This window comes from Spermophilus citellus, assembly GCF_964194105.1.
Source record: "Spermophilus citellus genome assembly, chromosome: 2".
Classification (NCBI taxonomy): Eukaryota; Metazoa; Chordata; class Mammalia; order Rodentia; family Sciuridae; genus Spermophilus; species Spermophilus citellus.
In genome coordinates, this window is record NC_138183.1 from 14,016,261 (window position 1) to 14,037,614 (window position 21,354).

At 37.1% G+C, this 21,354-nt stretch overlaps 1 protein-coding gene across 1 annotated transcript in view; it reads left to right on the forward strand.

Moving 5' to 3' along the window:
• Positions 1-20,147, forward strand: part of LOC308635402 (complement C5-like) — a gene marked incomplete at both ends in the record, with an annotated part of 51,498 nt that extends 31,351 nt beyond the window's left edge. The window contains 13 exon segments of the mRNA XM_081269812.1: positions 54-168; positions 1,763-1,889; positions 2,485-2,600; positions 4,507-4,692; positions 5,962-6,165; positions 6,941-7,150; positions 7,269-7,388; positions 7,392-7,418; positions 8,373-8,502; positions 10,555-10,620; positions 12,058-12,255; positions 18,607-18,696; positions 20,017-20,147. Coding sequence (XP_081125938.1) covers positions 54-168; positions 1,763-1,889; positions 2,485-2,600; positions 4,507-4,692; positions 5,962-6,165; positions 6,941-7,150; positions 7,269-7,388; positions 7,392-7,418; positions 8,373-8,502; positions 10,555-10,620; positions 12,058-12,255; positions 18,607-18,696; positions 20,017-20,147 — 1,720 coding nt within the window.
• Between the last annotated feature and the right edge of the window lie 1,207 nt (positions 20,148-21,354).

Sequence of the window (21,354 nt, forward strand, 5' to 3'; positions counted from 1 at the left end):
ATCTGAATCTTGTAAGTGTTTGGGCAAAACTATTTTATGGTATTGTTTGACAGATATTTCTACAATAAAACAGTTACTGAGGCTGAAGTTTATGTCACTTTTGGAATAAGAGAAGACGTAAAAGATGATCAAAAGGAAATGATGCCAAAAGCAATGCAAAACACCAAGGTGAGATGCTAAGATGTGTTCGCTCATACCTAAGGATGACGTGAGAGCTGTGAGGTATTTCAGAACCCTCTGGTCCAATCCCTCGTTCTTCTTCATAGGTGTGGAAGCTGAAGCTTAATGCCCTCCATTGGCTTCTGGTTGCCCTTGAGATAAAGACCAGGGCATCATCCTCTTATCAGCTGATCTTGTTCCATTTCTCCCTTCCTTCCCCAAACACCAAAGATTATCCTTTCCAAAATGTCAATATCAAGGGGGACTATTCCTTCCTTTTCATAATGGCTTATTTATTTATTTATCTATCATTTTCAACATTAAACTCTTTGCAGGTCCAAATCATTCCCACCATATGGCCAGAGACAACTTATCTCCTTGCAAAGCGTAGATTTCTATAAATATTTGGGAGGCTATTTGTTCATGGTGAAGGGCTAGTGATCGTTAGAACTGAGATTAGAGCCCTGGCCCCTTTTCCTCTCTTCAGTGTTGTTTACATTATACCATGGGTGATAAGAGTTTATGTCATTTTACCTTACTTTTGCATACTCATGTATTTTTCATCAATTATTTATTTTCTGCTTTTTAAAAATCCTTATGTATTTAGAATATAAGTTTAATGCCTTTAAAATGCAAAATTCTACCCTTGATGCTGAGATTTAAAGCTAAATCAGGGCAGGTGTGTAGCTGAGTCACAGACTAAGTTCTTAGTATATATGAGACCCTGGGTCCAATCCTTAGCGTCCTTTAAAAAAAAAAGATAAAGTAAATAAAGCTAAACCATATAACAATGCCCAGCTTCAAGTCAAAGTATTTTATTTTATTTTCTTTTTTTTATTGGTTGTTCAAAACATTACGTAATTCTTGATATATCATATTTCACACTTTGATTCAAGTGGGTTATGAACTCCCATTTTTACCCCGTATACAGATTGCAGAGTCACATCAGTTACACTTCCACTGATTTACATATTGACATACTCATGTCTGTTGTATTTTGCTGCCTTTCCTATCCTCTACTATCCCCCCTCCCCTCCCCTTCCCTCCCCTCTTCTCTCTCTACCCCCTCTACTGTAATTCATTTCTCCCCCTTGTATTATTTTTCCCTTTCCCCTCACTTCCTCTTGTATGTAATTAAGTCAAAGTATTTTAGAATAAAAAATAAGGCAAAGTAATAAATACAACATGGCTTCACCTGATACCCCTTTACTTTGTGATATGTTTTATAGTTAGTGTTTAAAATTATAAATAGCCAAGTACAAATTAAATATAAATTCAACAAACTTTTGGCTAATAGCAGAAGCAGCATGAGAGGCCTCTGAAGGTAGATTAGGACTCAGAGGTTGGAAGAAGCATCTGTGTTTCTAGTACCCAAAAAGCCTAATGTTCCCTGTCACCTTCCAGCCTCCTCCATATCTGTAGCTCCACACAGATGAAGCAGGAAGCAACTGCTGGACCTAACTGTGGCCCCAGTCATCTATTTTACTGACAATGCCAAAACAGTCATCCAACATTTGCCTTCAATTTAAGGCTAGTTAATACAGATTGTTAAATTTTCCTTGTAAGTTATGTAAAATGACTTATATTTTCCCTTCTTAAAAAGTTGATAAATGGAACTGCTCGTGTCATGTTTGATTCTGAAACAGCAGTAAAAGAGCTGTCATATCACAGTCTGGAAGAGTTAAACAACAAATACCTTTATATTGCTGTAACAGTCAAAGAGTCTACAGGTAAGTGTGTGTGTGTGTGTGTGTGTGTGTGTGTGTGTGTGTGTAACTTTCTCTTAGGAAGTATTTAGAGAGCATAAAAGTGGTAGAAATGATTTCTAGGGCTCCTTTACATTTTACTTTCATTTATAGTTAAATTTTATGTATTACTTTTTATTTCACTGAAGACTGGGATTAGAGAAGAGCTCTACCACTCTGTAGTAACTGGCAAGCCACTGGGACTCTAGGATCTCAATAGCTGAAATAGGATAATACTGCCCGGCTGATATCCAAAATGGCTCTGCAGGCCATCTAGCTTGAATGTCAGGTACTCCAGTGTTTTCTCCTGGTGAGAATCAAAATCAACATGAGATTATGTGTGTAAAACTGTTTGATGCAATGCCTATGTATGTGAGTTATTCCTGTTACCACGTTCCGGACTCCTTATCTGTACAGTAAGGGGGTTCAACCTAATGCTTCCTAATGCCCTTTTAGATACCATCTGTGCAGGAAGGGAGTGAGAGAAAGAGTGAGTCTGTGGAATCCTAGAGACAATGTAGATACCCATACAGATCATTAGACTTCAAATATGCTAATACCACGCTTGCCATTTCTTTAGGTGGGTTTTTTGAAGAGGCAGAAGTACCTGGCATCAAATATGTTCTCTCTCCCTACAAACTGAACTTGATTGCTACTTCTCTTTTCTTGAAGCCTGGGATTCCATATTTTATCAAGGTAAGTGGGGCTGGGGAGAACCTGCTGAATATGCTTGTCTTTTTCTGTGTATGGAGGTAGGAAAGAGAAGGGCGCTGAAGAGGCAAATCACAGAGGGACTCCTTGTCAGGTCAACCCCTCCTGTGGGCACAGGTGTGGCACATTGCAGACCAGTGCAGCCTTGTGAGTGATTGACATTTAGGGTCATGCCATTATTTAGTAAGCCAGGCTTGCATTATGCATCTCCTCAATAAACACTGCATTACATTAGTGTAAATAAAACTGTCAATCCAAAATTCAAAAACACTAACATTTATACAACTACAATGCACCAATGAAAAGAATGGAAAAAATACTAATATTTAAAATTATTTGGTGACAATATTTATTATTTACAGTGGGCCACTGAATTTTAAGAGAGCAAGATCGACCAAACTCAAATAATGCATTGGATGTACTTATAGCTTCTTACATAACTACATAATATATCTTTATTTCTTAAAGAGCCTTAAGCTGAAGAGGTCATTCTTTGAAAATAGACCCCTTTCTCTCATCATTTGTTTCTGCTGTGTCTGAGTGCCTTTCTGTGGGCTTTTCCTTTTCCGCCATCTCTGTGCACAACCCTGTCTGGGCTCTCCTTTCTCTCTGTTGCGCTCCGTCCTTCCTATTTTGACAGTTTTTGTCTCTGACTCTATTTCTTCTGTCGTTTTTGCTCCCTTCTTTGTCTTAAATTTTCTCTTTTTCCTCTACTCTTCCTTTATTAAATGCTGATAGTATGGAGTCAAAGCATCCTTTTAATTATTATTATATTTATTATTGTTAAAGATATTATTAAAATAATGTTATGTATTATAATTATTAAATGGAAATTTTTATTTTGCCTTTAATTTAGAAAGCCTGGAGCACGATGTTTTAATTCTTTCTTTGAAAACCTTTTACTGTTAATAAAATCCTTGGGGGTCCAGTCAACCCTCCATGTCATTGGTGTCTGTATGTGTGGATTCCACCTGCAGATTGAACTGCATAGACTTTTTTCCTTATTATAATTCCCTACACAATTCAGCATGACAACTATTTACATGAGGTTTCAATTATACTAGATATTATAAGGAATCTAGAGATGACTTAAAGTATAAGTCTACTCTGCCAGAATTTTATAGGAACCTTGAACATCCTCCTAGAACCAATGTGTCTTGGATACAGAGGAACAACTATATTTAAAATTCATCACTTACAACTTATTTACAGTAGGCCACTGAATTTTAAGAGAGCAAGATTAACCAAACTCAAAGAATGCATTAGATGTGCTTACAGCTTCTTAGATAACTACACAATATGAGTATGTATATACACATAATATACAGTGATATGTAACATATAAAATATGAAATATTATGAGATTTAATATACATTTATGTAACATGTAAAAATAAAACAAAGATATCCTTAGTGAAATCACATATATATATATGTGTGTGTGTGTGTGTGTGTGTGTGTATGTATGTATATATCATATATAATCATAGATATGTGTGTGAGAATTAGAAGATAAGAAAGAAATGTATCTATTTATTGTTTCTCATACACAAAAATATTGTTTCCAGAAGCCATTGCTTCATTTTCTCCATTATTCAGTCCTAATATAATTAAAGAAATGCAGAGGTGGGTCACATAGATCTTGTCACATCTTTGTGGCCATAATGAAATGATGTCTGTGTTCTGAGTCAGGTTGATATGTGGGGGAATCCATTCAAGATGATTAAACTAAATAGAATTTAACATTTCTTTATGTCAAGAACACAATCTTACTGAATTAACAACCATAATGAATTTATGCGTTGATGGAGAGGAAGGAAAATGTCAGACTTATTGAGCTTTCAAAGACATGATAAGCTGTTGACGTGGATGGAATTGTTCTGACAAACAGGTGCAGGTTAAGGATTCTCTGGACCAGTTGGTAGGCGGGGTCCCTGTAACCCTGAATGCACAAACCATCGATGAAAACCAAGAGATGGGCGACTTGGAACCACAGAAGAGCATCACACGTCTCAGTGATGGAGTAGCCTCGTTTGTGGTTAACCTCCCATCTGGAGTGACGGCACTGGACCTTGATGTGAGCTGAATCTCTGGCTATATTTTCTAGGACAGTGTGTACTTTTGACTGTATGTTTTGGCAAACTGTAGAGAACAGATGTGACAGATTTTACACATGAGTCCAGTGAACAGTTCTACAATTCTGAAAACAAACCAAATGACTATGAGAAATAATCTTCTAACCCATTGAAAGGTTCTTAAGGAAGATCAATCCACCCTTTTTTTTTTTTTTTTTGGTTTGGGAATTAACTATTTTCTCTTACACCAATAAAATTATATTAGAATCCAGAAATTTCAGAATAGGAATAGCAGTGGACATCAGTGGTAAGAATCCCCCCTGCCACACACACACCCATTCTTTGTCTCTTTTCAGGGCCATGAAAGGGTGAAATGTGAATGCCTCCTTTTTCTCTAATGCACAAACCACTCTGCTTTAGGGTTCAATCATCCTCTCTCCCAGCAAATAATGTTTAGGTTCCCAGTCTCAACCCAGGTATAACTAACTACACAGATCAATGACTGCAGCATTCGCAGATTCACTATCATCTACTGAGCCCTTACTGAATACTTAGGCATTGTGCTAAGAGATTTCTGAGGAACAAATTCATTTATCAGCAGTAAGAGTTGGAAAATATCATCTTTGCCATTTTGTGTCAGAGGAAAGGAGACTTCTACCTCTGTTTTGATCTCTGTTTTGATCAAATAACTTGTCCAGAATTAATAAGTGGCAGCACCAGGATGCAAAACAATGTGTACCTGACCCCAGATCACAAGCTAGTAATCTTTCTGCTGTCTGAAGGCAGATTTTCCTGCCACGATATCATTTCTGTCCCACCTGTGTTTAGGAGCATTCCTCTGTATCATTACTTCACAAAGATGGTGTCTGTGATGTTCATTCATAACTTCTGCCCTCCAGTGCTTGAGTTGGTGCTACCTCCCATCATTTTCCCTCTCTTCCCTCAGTCCCTGCCCTCCCATCCCCAGAAAGAGTAGTCCAGCTCATGTGGTATTTCAGGAAGGGAGCTGGTATTTGTTCCTGGAGCATCTTTCTCTCTTCATTTCACCAAACTTTTCCACCATGGCCCATAATCCCATCATTATTTACCATAGTCTTTACAAAATTACTTGAAACTGCAGCTGTACAAACACTGGAGTACTAGAGGATGTTTTTCCCCTTAGCATTTGGAATTGTGAAATTTAGAAATTGAAAAAGTAAAGAATTTAAAAGACGTTTTTACGAAAAGCTTGACACACCGTTCATGTGTCTTTTTGAAATTTTCCTTTTCAGGTCAAAACTGATGCCCCAGATCTTCCAGAAGAAAATCAGGCCAGCATAGATTACCGAGCAATAGCATACTCATCTCCCAGCCAAAGTTACCTTTATATTGATTGGACTGGAAACTATAAGCCTCTGCTAGTAGGAGAATATCTGAACTTTACTGTTACATCCAAAAGTCCGTATATTGACAAAATAACTCAGTATAATTACTTGGTAAGTACAATAATGATAGACTTTCATCTTATTTTCCCACCCTGAACATTTTGTTCTTTGGTTTATAGAGAAACATTAGAATGATGCTTTGCATTTATAAATACAAACCATTTTCATGAACAGTTAAAGGGATCTTTGAAGACATTTTGACTTTACATGATATTTTTTAACCCTAACCTCCAATATACAATATAATCTATGTTTAAAAATCTGAATCCCCAAATAAAATACATTTAACTTATTATTTTGGTGGTACTGAAGATTGAACCTGGGGCCCACATATGCTACGCAAGTACACTACCACCAAGCTACATCCCTAGCCTCTTTTAACATATTTATTTTGAGCAAAGATATTGCTAAGTTGCCCATGCTGATCTCAAACTTGTGATCCTCCTGCCTTAGCCCCTTGAGTATCTGTAATTATAGGCATTCATGGCCAGGGCGAGTGCATCTATTTGTTTTCTTCTTTTTTCCTGGTACTGGAGATTGAACCCAGAGCACTCCACCCCTGAGCTACATCCTCAAGTCCTTTTTATTTTTTGAGACAGGATCTTGCTGAATTCCTCTCTAATTTCTAGATATATCATTTTGAACTAAAATCAGTCTGACTTTTATTTAGTTTCTAAGCCTCAGATTCTCCAGTGGGGGTACTATGCCTCTCTTCTCTACTGTAAGAACTGGAACATACACATATGTCAAATTTTTTCTTCAAGCTCCATCCTGATGCACAGGTTTTGTTTTTATACTTATTTTCACTGCCACTGTTTATTTTTAGATTTTATCCAGGGGCAAAATTGTACACTTTGGCACAAGAGAGAAGGTTATAGATTCTTCTTATCAAAGTATAAACATCCCAGTGACTCAGAACATGGTTCCTTCAGCTCAACTTCTGGTCTATTACATCGTCATTGGAGAGCAGACTGCAGAATTAGTGTCCGACTCAGTCTGCCTAAATGTTGAAGAGAAGTGTGACAATCAGCTCCAGGTGAGACACAAATTATATGTCACAACTGGATTTTCTTCTGAAGGAAGGAGGCTATGAAAGTGGCTGCCTCTGAACAGTTCTGTCACATACAAATGTTTTTCTTTTTCCCATGACCTAGGTTCATTTGCCTCTAGATGCAGATGCATATTTTCCAGGCCAAACTGTATGTATTAATTTGGCAACTGAGTCAGAGTTGTGGGTGGCAGTCACAGCAGTGGACAGTGCTGTGTATGGAGTCTAAGGAAGAGCCAGAAAGCCCATGGAAAGGGTTAAGTAGTGCTGTTCTGGGGTCACTGTGAGAGGTGTGGCTCAGTGCAGCCTTCAGCAGGGTAGCCATCAGGCAGGTTGGGGGAGAGTTTGGGCAAAACGGCCTGCTTCTCCACAAGGTCCTCAGCACAGTGGGTCTTAGGAAGGTCAACCACCGTCAGCTAATATTTAAGCACAAGTCAGTGCTTTTTTGCTTTCCAAATACAGATCCAAGCACTTTAAAAACACACGATCATGGTAGCAATTGTATTTATGGGGCAAAAGCGCCCTCAACTCAGAGAGCTGGAGGATTTAGGGTAGCATGTTGTGGTGGGGACAGAAGCAGCACAAGAGAAGCCCGGACACAAAATCTTTGGGTTGGTTTATGTAACTCAATAAATCTGTAGCGCAGAAGAATTTGACAATGACTCAATTCCCTAAGTTCCCATTTATTTCTACTACACTCAGCTATTATTGTCTTGGCTTGGGTTTGCTTGAACAAGGGAAGAACAAACTAAGAAACTGCAAAGTTAAAACTACTCACAGAGGAGAGGACATTTGGAGTCAAAATTAAAACTGATTTAGAACAGTCCTTCCTCACTTAGAACCTAGAGCCTTCTCTTGGAAACATAAGAGGGTATGTTCTTTTTCTGTTTAGCAACTAAAAATTCATTTGTTGATTCGCTCCTTCATGATTTCTCCTATTCATTCATTTGTTTTAGACATTGATTGCAGCATGTATTCTATGTACAAAACACCTTGGGTCAATTTCTAAGAATCTTCAGTCTTGGCTGAATTTTGAATAGGCATGTATTTATAATTATAAAATCACAAAACTGAGGCATGGAGATGGGAGATTTTGTCCTGGATAAACCTGTGCCCTGTGCATCTCACAGGTTGCACTAACCACTCAATGGCCAGTACCTTTAGTTCTTCACACACCTGAAGAAGCTCATCCTTTTGCCTTTCTGGACAGGCATTCCAAGCTCTAGAGAAGAGTGACCTGGGCTGTGGGGCCGGTGGTGGCCGAGACAATGCAGATGTGTTTCATCTGGCTGGACTCACCTTCCTCACCAATGCGAATGCAGAGGACTCCCAAGACTATGGTAAAGCCTGCGTTTATCACTGAGATTGACTTTGATCATTTGCTTCCCAACTCTCCTTTTTGTCCCTCTTCCAGAATATTCCCCACAATGATCTTAGAATGCTGTGACTACATAACTCCCCTGTATAAGGTGTTCCAGTGGCCTTCAAGATAAAGAACAAGTTCTTTAGCATAGTACTCAACACCTTTTGTGATCTTCTCCCAGATCTTCCAACAATTTCTCACCCTGATGTTCCTGCCTGTCTACACAGCACCAGGTGTAGCTCTGATCTGCTGCTGTGCTCTTCATACCTTTGGGCCTTACTCATGGGAACTGCTTTCCCCTTTATTAGCCTGGAGAAGCAAATAGAAGAATCCTCTCCTCTGGGGGGCCTCTTCCCCACACAGAATTGATCACTCCCTTATGCTTTAATAGGAGGGTCTTGTAGGGACCAGGTCTATTTATAACATGACAGCACTGGGTCATTCATATCCTCACACTCAGTTATAGTCCTGTCTCACCCACAGCCATGTGGGCTCTTCATAGGCAGCAACCACATCTTAATCACTGTCCTTTGGTTTTAGAATGGTTCATAATTACTCTTGGTACTCTAGTATTCATATTTGTATTTGTAATAATATAGCTCAAAGAAATAAACAAGAAAAAATAAATTAGTCAACAAATCTTTGTTCACTCTAAATGCTTAGATAGTTCTCTATAATCTGGGGTCAAAAAGTTTGCAGGATTCAAAACCAAATTCAGATTTTTTTAAAAAATCAAACTATAGATTATGAGCTCCACTATTTTGAAACAAGTCCTATTAAGATGTGTACTTCCCCAATCTTTTTTTTTTTTTTTTTTTTGTGTGTGTGTGTGTGTTGGTGCTGGGGTTTGAACCATGGGCCTTGTGCATGTGATGCAAGCACTCATATCTCCAGCCCTATGATTTCATCTCACTCCAGTCAGAATGGCAATTATCCAGAATCCAACAATAAGTGCTGATGAGGATGTAGGGGAAAAAGGCACCCTCATACATTGCTGGTGGGACTCCAAATTGGCACAAACAATCTGGAAAGTAGTATGGAGCTTCCTTAAAAATCTTGGAGCCACCATTCGATACAGCTATCCTCTTTGGTCTATACCCAAAAGACTTAAAATCAGCATACAATAGTGACACAGCCACATCAATGTTTGCAGCAGCTCAATTCACAGTAGCTAAACTGTGAAACCAACCTAGATGCCCTTCAACAGATGAATGGATGAAGAAAGTGTGGTATATATACACAATGGACTATTACTCAGCATTAAAAGAGAATAAAATCATGGCATCTACAGGTAAATGGATGGAGCTGGAGAATATCATGCTAAGTGAAGTAAGCCAATCCCAAAAAACAAAAGGCTGGATGTTCTCTCTGATAAGTGGACACTGATTTATAATGGGTGGGGGGCATGGGGAGAATGAGGAACTTTCATTGGGCAAAGGGGAGGGAGGGTTGGGAAGAGGACATAGGGTCAGGATAGATGGTGGAATGAGACGGATATCATTACCCTAGGTACATGTGTGACTGCACATATGGTGAGATGCTACAGCTACATTGTGTACAACCAGAGAAACGAAGTTTTGCTGCAATTCTGTACAATGAATCAAAATGCATTCTGCTGTCATGTATAACTAATTAGAACAAATTTAAAAAATAAAAAGATGTGTAGTTCCCAATGCTTAATCAGAAGCAGGCTTTCAAAACGGGTTTCTCAAGTGAATGACTTGTGAATGTTTTAAATACTTAGTTTCATGCAATATTTTATAGATTTTTAACTCCCCCTGCTTCTCCTTGTCTCTATCTTTTGCTTTTGTTTTAAATGAAACTGGTAGAGAAATTCTTGGGCCACGAAAACGTCTACAACAGAAAATATAGGAACCAGGTACTTTAAAAGTTTCATGTGATTGTAAAAAGGTTATGATCATATTGGCCATAATTGAATGATATGAATGTTTTAAATAGTTCCATGCAACTTTTTTTTAATCAAGCTCCCTTTCTCTTTGTCTCTATCTTTTGTTTCTGTTTTAAATAGATGAACCTGTCAAAGAAATTAAGCTAAGTTCATCAGGAAATCTGCAACAGAGAATAAATGAACAAGGTACTCTAAGAGTTTCATGTAGTTGTAGAACATTTCTACATCATTTGAAATGATGATATGATCATTTTAGTATCATATCATTCAAAAACTGGAGAAAATGAAATATTATGTAATTTTACTTAAATAAAATGAGTGGAAAGAAAGATATATATGGATATCTAGCTCACCTCCCTCAGAAAGATTAATCCAAATATATTTAGTAGTTCATTTTCTATAATCTTAATATGAGGAGAACAGGTCTATATCAGTTCTATCTCTAAAATGTAAATTATTAATTTGAATTTATCACAAATATTTTCTCTCTACAAGCTTCGTCTAACAATTAAAATATTTTTCCATTTTATTCTGACAAAATCCATGATTTGAGGGGCTGGGGTTGTGGCTCAATGGTAGAGCACTTGCCTCACATGCATGAGGCACTGGGTTCAATCCTCAGCACTACATAAAAATAAAATAAAGATATTGTGTTCATCTACAAATAAAAATATACTTTTTTAAAATCCATGATTTGATTAACTTTGGAATATATGTAAAAATATATTTCTTCCATTTCATATATTTAATAGCTAATAACATTCTGGATTATTCTTTGGAAATAAGTCCAATGGGAATTATTTAAATAGTAATATGATAATCAGTCATGTTAAGTAGAAAGAACACCAATCTGGAATCTGTAGCCTGAGTTCAGCTAGTTGTCATTCTTATAGTAATGTAATGACTTCTTCCATTTGCATATGAGTTATTATACTTCTTTTTTTTGAGGGGGGATTACTGGGTATTGAACTCAAGCCTGCTTTACCACTGAGCCATATCCCCAATCCTTTTAAAAAATTTTGAGACAGAGTTAAGTTGCTTAGGCTGGCCTTGAAATTGACATCCTCCTGCCTCAGCCTCCTGGGTTGCTGGGACTACAGGCTTGTGTTAGTTTGTCTTAGTTACAGTAATTCTAGCTTTTAGTAATTTTCTGTTTTAATGATATGATAGTAGAGAAGTTGATTGAACACTTACAGTGAAGGATGATGGCACTAGTAGACATCTACAAACCATATCCTATAAGGAATGTGTGAAAAAGAAGGCTATTTAGCTTATGGAAAATAATTCTTATATAATAACAATATATACTTTCAAATATTTAAAGCCTTCTTAGATATTTAACTTATACTCAAATGCTGCTGAACCCAAAGTTCCAAGTTTGAAAGTTTATAGTTAACTTGGTTGCAGGAAGCCCTTTAACCATTTAGTGTGAATTGGGATGGACCACCTGGTGGGGTCACATTCTCCCTAATCCTACTGTAGTTCCAAGGACACACTGGAATTATGGCTCCTGTGGGTAAGGGGAGCATTTGGTAGTAGAAACTGAGTATTTCTTGAGATTACTTCTAAACCTGAGATGCTGACTCAGCCTGATCAAGGGCACTTACATTATTACCCTTTTAGCTGCTAAATACAAACATCCAGTGCCAAGGAAGTGTTGCTGTGATGGAGCCTACCGTAATGACGAAGAAACCTGCGAGCAGCGGGCCACACGGATCACCAGAGGTCCAGCCTGTGTCAGAGCTTTCAAAGAATGTTGTATCATCGCAAACCAGTACCGAGCTAACACCTCACATAAAGAGATCCTTTTGCTTGGGAAGAGTAAGTATGGCATTTTCTATAAGAATTCTGTCTAATGTGGGGAATTTTGTGTAATATTATACTGCCAAGAGAGACAGTTTTCACACTGTGTTAAAGTAGAAATAATAGCTCCTAAATACCCACAGAAAAATCTGTTATAATTTTGGGGAATTTGAAGAGATGTAGCACAGAGCAGAGTACACTAGTTCAGAACCAAGACTCAGTGAATGACTATACTCTGTGAGCCCCAAGCAGGAAGCTTGGACCAAATATCTGAGTATGTCTTTGAGTTCTAACATTCTGTGATGCTGTGGCATTACCATCATTGAAAATTCTGTTTATACCTACACTGTCCAAATATAGCAAAAAGCTCTAAAGCTAGCATAAGGTGAAGTGTGCTTATAAAAGTTAAAATCTTATTTTGGTTTCTTCCACAATAAACATTTTCAGAATTTATAGAACACTCAATGTGGTTTTAGAATTTTTCAGACTTTGTTTTCCTATAATTTTGTTTACTAGGTATTAATTTGATCTCATGGGGCCTTGGTATATAATTCTAATTTCTCTTCCATATTACATATTACACAGTCCTTTGCATATCTGAGAGCATTTATCAAAGCTCACTGAGTTTCCTTTTCTCCAGCCTGAGCACCCCTTTGCTTTGGTCATTCTTCCTGTAACTTTGTCCCAAGACATTGGAAGCCTTCCTATAAGCTTTTTTTCTCAAATTACGCCATTTAGATCGTCTAAATCTTTATGTTTCGATATCTTTTTCTCTGTTTCAACCATAAAGTCAAATTGTATGAACTTTAGTTATTACAGATATGCATAAAGGTCAATTTGAAAATGTTCAATAATTTTCCTCAGAAATAACTGCTTTTATGAGTTTGGTTTGTATTCTGCCACCCCTACCCACCCCAAATATCCTTACACTATTGTGCATTTATGTATATAGGATAATACTTTATTTACTGTTGTACAACTTGCTTTTTTTCATATAGTAAAGTGTGTCTGACATCCTTCCAAGTCAAGCCATATAACCCGACCTCATTTTATTAATAGCAATATACTATGCCACAGCATAGTCGTTCCCTGAGGGGCTTTTTAGTCATTTGGAGTTTTTCCTCATATGAATAATGGTGTAGTGAGCATCGCTGTTACATAGGTACTTGTACATATACACATACAAGCATACATATATGATCTTTACATATTCTTGCAAGCATTTCTACAGAATATATTATTGGAAATGAGATCTCTGAGACATAGGAGCTCTATGTTTAAAATTTGGATATTTTTGCCAAATTGCCTTCTAAAACTTTTTGCCAATGTACACTCTCACCAACAATGTTGTTGATATATATATATATATAAACACTGGGGACAGTCTCACCAGGGCACCACCTTTCCCCATTGTGCTGGATACCTACCTCACATACTGCAGCCACAGAAGCACTGGTTTTTCTGGCAGCCATATCACACAGTTCACAGTCAACTACAGTCTGTAAAGACTTTTGCACATATTAAACGTCAAATTTCCCCTTTTTTTATGGTTGGGAAGTTGTATTTCTTAGAGCCAAAGGTAAAGCATTCTTTACCTTATGAGAACATAGTCAAAGCAGTGTAAACACAGACTTACCAATTCATTTTTTGTGTGCTTAGATCAAATTCTAGCTCCTCAAGGATTGTATCACATGATCCCCTCTTTTAATGATTTAACTTATTTTGATTTTGAATTCCCTTAAAGAATTTTGTTTGTTCTTAAGCTCTTCAGTTTATAGCATCTTCCTTTCCAAGTCTCTTTCTGACTTTTCTGTCAATAAAAATGTAATTGTTTATTCATCATTATATTTCCTCCTTTTAATAAGTAAAGAACATGCAAAAGAAGTCTAGGAATAGTGCAGTTCCACTTCGAAAATTACATACCATGACTTTGGGAGAAAAGACCACATGGAACTGGTCTATACTAGGAGGCAAGAAGGCATTGTTATTTGTATTTGGATGACATTTTAAAAAGATAATACTTTATTTCCAAGTATTTAATTTGTTTTATTATGTTGATAAATGGGGTTTTCCTCCAATCCCCTTTAAAATACAACGTTTTATTTGATGTAAGTAATTACATTTACAAGGATACAGCAAACACGTTTACATACTATATTATCTTAAAATCCTTCAAGGGCTTCCTATTACTCTTAGAAGATCCAAAAAGCTTTCATAAAGGGCTGGGGATATAGCTCAGTGACAGAGTACTTACCTAGTATAAATGAGGCCCTGAGTTTTTCTCCAGCAATGCAAACAAATAAACAAATCAAAAAGCTTCCATAAGAGTTCTCATGGGATCTTCATGATTTGGTCCCAATCCCCCTCTTGAGCCTTATCTTTAAGCATACCTCTGCAGCTTTCCTGAAATGACTTTGTTCTTTATACTGACAATACCTCTTGCCCCTGAAGGCTTATTCACACCCTGTGTCTGGACCTGCCTGTCTTCCAACATTTCCTTTAGGTCTCTTCTGCATCCTTTAGGTCTTGAGCTTTACAAACCTTTTGGAGAAGCCTGCCCTGACCCTCTCCTCTACCCAGGTTAGATGATTCTCAGGGAGGCTCCCATGCTACCCTGAATTTATGCTCTGGCCTTTGTCACACAGGGAGTTGTAACATCCTATCTGCCTGCCTCCTAAAGCTTCAGGAGACCAAAATCTCTATCTACCTGGTCTCCACTGGGTCCTAAGAGCCCATCACATTAAAGGCTCCTAATTACAGTCTGAAGTCATGAATGAGCCATAAGTGGTTGAAACATTTCTTCCAACAGTATATTATATGATGACTTTGCTTTAAATTATTTAAATTTTTAATGATTCCAAAACAAACTTTAGAAAAACAAATGTAGAGTTGTGTGTGTGTGTGTGTGTATGGGGGGGGTGTCTTAACTAACAAAAATTTACTATATTTCTGAAGTATTGGATCAAACAATATGAAACTGATGTTTTTTGTAGGTTGAAAGTGAACTAACATCAATTCCAAGTGGTTGAACATACCAGCTTGTTACCCCATACTCTAAAATGGTGATTTCATATCTTCCTCTTTTTCCTCAAACCTTCCATATTTCTTTGAGTCTCTTTCTGAGCTGAAGACCTCACATTTTATTGAGAAAACAGACCCTATCCATGGGAAAACCCTTATTTTCCCAACACCAAAGGAACAAAACTACCCGTGATGTGCACATCTCTCCTTTCTGAAGGAGAAAGTTTTCCCTCCTCTTTCTCTAATCCCACCCTCTGATATTCTCAAGGACAAAACAATTGAGGCATGATTTGTTCTTCACTCTGCTGTTGGGTATTTCATTTCTTTATTTATTTGCTACTGGTTTGAGGTTAACTACTTGTTGTTTCTGCCCATTTCCTGGTGTAGAAACTGAGAAACTGATGTGACTCCATTTTTGAGAAACCAGCTTCTACCTCAAGGCCTGTCCTAAGGAAGGAGGCGTGACCCTTGTCCTGAGAAAAACCACAGAGCACTCCTAAGCACATACCCACCCTGCTGAGTTGTTTGTCTGCAAATAACAGGAGAGATCTGTGGTGCCAGGTGTCCCTGACTCAGTTAGGCTAGGTGAAGACCCATAGCAACCCCCTAGCAACCAACAATCAGCATGAGACAGGGAAAATACCTGGGATGCCAGATGACCCCCCCCCCAGTAGTTTATGGTGGTTGATAACATGTTGGGAAACCATGTAGTTTAGCATGTACACCCCTCGTGACCTAAACCAATCAGTTCAAAGGAATCCCCCTCTTGTACTAACCAATTACCCCTACACAACTTGTTCTCACCATTGAATGTGCTAATCAATGTTAAGAGTTGTTGTTTGACTTTCCTGTGGTATGGAATGATTTGCTGTGTGATGTTGTGACACATAGAGTATCCCCCCAAAACCTATAAAATCTCACTGGACAAAGGACCGAGACTCACTCCCTGGATGGCTGCATCGGAAACGGTTGTGAGTCCAGGCTCAAGCTTGCAATAAAGACTCTTGTGTGCTTGCATCGGATTCGGCTCCTGGAGGTCTATTGGGATCCCACGAATCTGGCATTACAAAACTACTGGTGAATTTTTAGATTTTTAAAAAGTTCATGTGGAATTAAGTATCATTTTTAAGCAGATGACTATCAAATTTATTCAGGTTGAGTCTCACTTATCCAAAATTCTTGAAACCAGAAATATTTCAGATTTTGGATTTTTAAAGACTTTCCAATATTTGCAATTACATAATGAGTTATCTTGGATGTTGGACCCAATTCTAAACACAAAATTCATTTATATTTTATATACATGTTATATTCAAAATAGTCTGAAAGGAATTTTATACAGATTTTAGAGCTAAACATTTCAAATTTTCAGACTATGTATGCAAAATACATCCCTTTTCTCTTTGTCTCTTTTGTCTTTGTTTTAAATGAATGAACCTCAAACTCCAGACTCATATTTCTAACTCTGTATTTGGTTGTCTCACAGATAATTCAAACTCAACATGTCCTAAAGATAACTCTGAATTATCCCCATTTTCTACATGATATCACCACCTAATTAAGCCAATTAAGCCAGAAGCCTGAGATTTACCCACTCCATTAGAGAGTGCAGCGGATTCTACCATTAAAAGTGATCCATCTATTTTTCATTTCCACATCTATCACCTAAGCACAGGCCACCCACACTTCTAGCCTGCACGACTGTCATAGCTCTTCCCAACATGCCCCTCCATCGCCTCTTTGCCCTGCTCCAAATCATTCTCCAACCTGCATCCAAAATGATCTCCTTAATATAGAGCCTGTTCCTGGCCCATCCCTGCTTAAAACTTGCCCATGGTTTTTTACTGCAGCTAGAATAAAATCCAAACCACAAGGCCCTGTTCCATCTCTAACCTCCCCCTTCTCTCCAAACTTTTTCTTGCACTGTCCTCCAATCATACTGATTTTTCAGTTGCTTGACTCCACTAGGGTCTTTATAACCCCAGAGAAGCAGCTTCTCCCTCTCCCTGAGTGCCATTCCTCACATGGCTGGCCTCTCCTCCCCTTGCCTTTAGCTTCCATGTCACTGCCTCAAGAGCCACTCCTTTACACCACTCTGTACCACAACAGGGCTCCCCTCTTGTTGCTTTATGTGGGTTTAACTGCTTTTTGTCTGTTCCACAAAACCATAAGCTGCATGAAGGCCAGCACCAAGTGTCTTGCTCACCATTGTATCCTTAGTGTCAAGTGCAGTGCCTGGTGCACTGAATATGCTCAATTAAATTAATTGATTTATGGTGGCATCTCTGCAAATGTAATGTCATCAGAAAGTTTATAATACATTTTTTTCTAGGTAAGTTCTGAAAACAAATTCTTTCCTCATTCAAATTCAATTTTTTAAACTGTCATCTTACCTAAACTGAATCTCTCAAAAGCCTCCTCCCTGTCCTGAGTGGTTACTGGCTGACCTTCTAAACTTTCCAGCTAACACAGGTAGAAAATGATAAACTGGAGGTAGTGAGGAAGGGTCACGACTGGATTTTCAACTAATATCAGAGAAGTCAAATCTTGAAGTGGTTTCAACTTGCTGACATCCTGAAGCTGAAATGACATAACAGTAGCATTGGTATATTTTACTTTAAAAATAATAAACTACTGAAGGGAAATAACAAATAAAGGAAATTTCTCTTAACATGGCAAGAAACCTGTTCATGGAACCCAGGGCTCAAAAGTAGTAGTGTGAAGAGAACAGAAAGGGAGAAGTAAGCATTCAGCTGCTCAGGACAGTGCTGGGCATTTCCGTATGCCACTTCATTTGTCACTCCTCACAACGACCTATGATGGAAATATCATCTTCACTTAGCAGATGAAGAAAGTGAGATTCAAAAAAGTCAGGTGACTTTCCCAAAGCTCAGAGCCTAAGTGAATGTAACAGGATTTGAATTCAAGTCTACATTACATTAAAGGTTTTATCTTTTCATGATACTGATTGAACAAATTGAAAAATGGATATAAAAAGGATTTTATTAATCTTCAGAATAACTGAGCTGTAATTTATGGCTAAAAGGCATAGGTTTTGAAGTACAATTCTCATGTTTATTCAAAGAGAAAAGGGTTGGGAAAAAAACTACTCCAAATACCTAATACAGAGACATGTTTTCTCTCCTAAGTGAATGTGCATCACTATTAATGATGCCTATGTCAAATATAAGCTGGAATGAGACCATTATGTAAAATCAGAAATAATAAATATTGATCAAATGCTACTCCTGTTCTCAGGATTGACTGTTACTACCTAAGGATTAACTACTTTGCTGTATATTTATGGCAAATTTAGATTCATGGCTTCCTCTTCCTTTATCCCATAAGATCCAGGACCTCTTACTCTACAGCATGGTGTGAGCCTTGGCTCTGAGACTCTTGGAGAGACTTCCACTCTCACATTGTCAGAGTGGAATGGTAAGAAAGTCACATTACTAGATCTTTATGAAGATGAAATAAAGAAGCATAGATATTGTTAATATCACAGTATTAAACAAATGTTGCTTATTATTTTTGGCCTCTATGGATGAAAGTTTAAGGAACACAGCCTTAGTATTTAGTATTTAAAAGTTTTTAAAGCATTTCACAGATAACATTTCCTCTAAGCCCTATAATACTCCTATAAAAGAAGCAGTACATGATTATTTTCTCCAGTCAACACAGTGAATTTTAGAGGGATTAAGGGGTTCTCTAAGGTCACATAAGGAAAGTCTAGGCTGATACTTGAAGTCACTTCTTTAATTTTCTATTTTATGACTGATGTTCTTTAAATTCTAGCATGACCTTTTCAATCTTAAAAAGAACTTAAATAATATTTTTACTTCGAAAATGCTTATTGAACAGCTAACTTATAAATAGATGCCAGAAGAAAATTATAAATCATAATCCAGAGAAAAATACACATCATTATCTAATTATGTGAACTAGGACAACAAAATTGTTCTACTATAAAAAGCTAGTGAACTTCCTCTAACACTTAATGGCATAATCAAGATTAACTGCTATATGTGATATAGTTACTATAAGGTTATATAGTCAGAACAAAAGAACTCTTCTAGGCATTCAATAATCTGAATTCTGGTACAAGCTGTGTGGATAAGTAACTTAACCTCTCTGAATGTTTCCTTGTAAAATGGGAATGGAATGAAATGATAAATGGGAAAATGCTAAGAGATCAACTCTTAGTTATTGTGGAGCCTATGCAAAATGTGAACTTACTGTATTTAATTACTCTAGAGCATTCTACATTATATTTGAATTTGGATTTTGGTCAATAGAAAAAGGAGAAATATCATTCTTAAAAATCTTAGGTTTTTTAAATCTTTTTTCAATGAACCTTAAAATTTGGAAAAAAATTTCACTACTTTGAATAACTTACTGATCATATCTTGTTGCCTTTCAGATTGAAGACTCGCAAAAATTTCAACTTCTTCCTAGCCATACTGGAATATGCTCAATTTCATTTTCTGCAAGGTTTAGCTTTTGTACATTACACATATATTCTATGCCTTCTATTTTTCTGGAAACCAAAGGACAAAAATCAAACTTAAATATAAAATAATAAAGTTCCTTCCTTGTAATTTTGGAATAAATACCTTTGGTTCTATATGGAGTTTGTTTTCATAATTGTGATTTATCAACCCGTGTGATAAATGAGAAAGAAGTAGCTAAAAACAAATTTACCAGAGCATCTAAACTGCCACCTAAGCCTGGTAATTATGCTCATCTGACTTTCAGATCTCAAGACTTGTAACAGAGGACAGAGGAGTATGTCCATGCCAGTCCCACTGACCACTGCGAGGAGAATTAGCAGCCAGCCAGGGCAGAGCTGGAAAACTCCACAGCACACACTGTGCTACGTGCTATAATATAAATTAGTAATATAATATGACCATAGTTATACACTGGGCCACTGCCAAAAGGTAATTGTGCAGAGGGATATCAGAGCCCCTAAAATGATGCTGTGCTTATGAACATAAATATTTTTATAAGAATATGTAGATTTTTAAAACACTTATCCATATTGGTAAATTTTCATTGATGAAATTTTCCCCAGGTTATTTGCAATATAGTTGTCAATTTAACCCCATGATCAGTTTTCTACACTGGGCAAAAATATTTAAACCTCTATATTTTCATTTTTATTTTTCCAAATTTTTTTTTCATCAGGATTGATTCCTTTTTACACAAATCTTATATTAAGACTTTAGAGTTTATTTTTTCCATTTTGGTTTTGTCTTACCAAGAACTTCTGCAACTGTTAGTTGTTTTACTTTGATTTAATATTTTCCAAGTCTAACATATGTGTATACACACACACACACACACACACACACACACATATATGTATATATATATACATATATGTGTGTGTGTGTGTGTGTGTGTGTGTGTGTATATATATATATATATAAAAAATACACAAACACATATTTGATTTGGCTGGAGGTGTGGCCAAGTGGTAGGACACATGCTTAGCATGTGTGAGGCCCTGGGTTCAATCCTTAACACTAAAAAGACAATACAAGGGGCTGGGGATGTGGCTCAAGCGGTAGCGCGCTCGCCTGGCATGCGTGCGGCCCGGGTTCGATCCTCAGCACCACATACAAACAAAGATGTGTGTCCACCGAAAACTAAAAAATAAATATTAAAAATTCTCTCTCTCTCTCTCTCTCTCTCTCTCTCTCCCCCTCCTCTCTCACTCTCTCTTTAAAAAAAAAAAAAAGACAATACAAAACAAAAAAAGATTTTTCAAGATTTGTTTGTTTTGTCATTTTGTTCATAAATTTCTAAATGTAATTTTACCTTTTGAGAGCCTTATTGTTTATTTCTCCCTAACATTTATTATGAATTGAAAATAAGATTGAGAGTATATTTTTGTAGCAATGAGTGAACTATATAGGATAAATATGTAGGATTAAAGGTGTTGAAATATCTTTGGGTCAAAATAGAAGGGTTAAAAAATTCTGCTTCATATTGACATTCTTTTTTTTAAAAAAAAAATTTTAGATGTTGATAGAGCTTTATTTTATTTATTTATATGCAGTGCTGAGAATTGAACCCAGTGCCTCACAC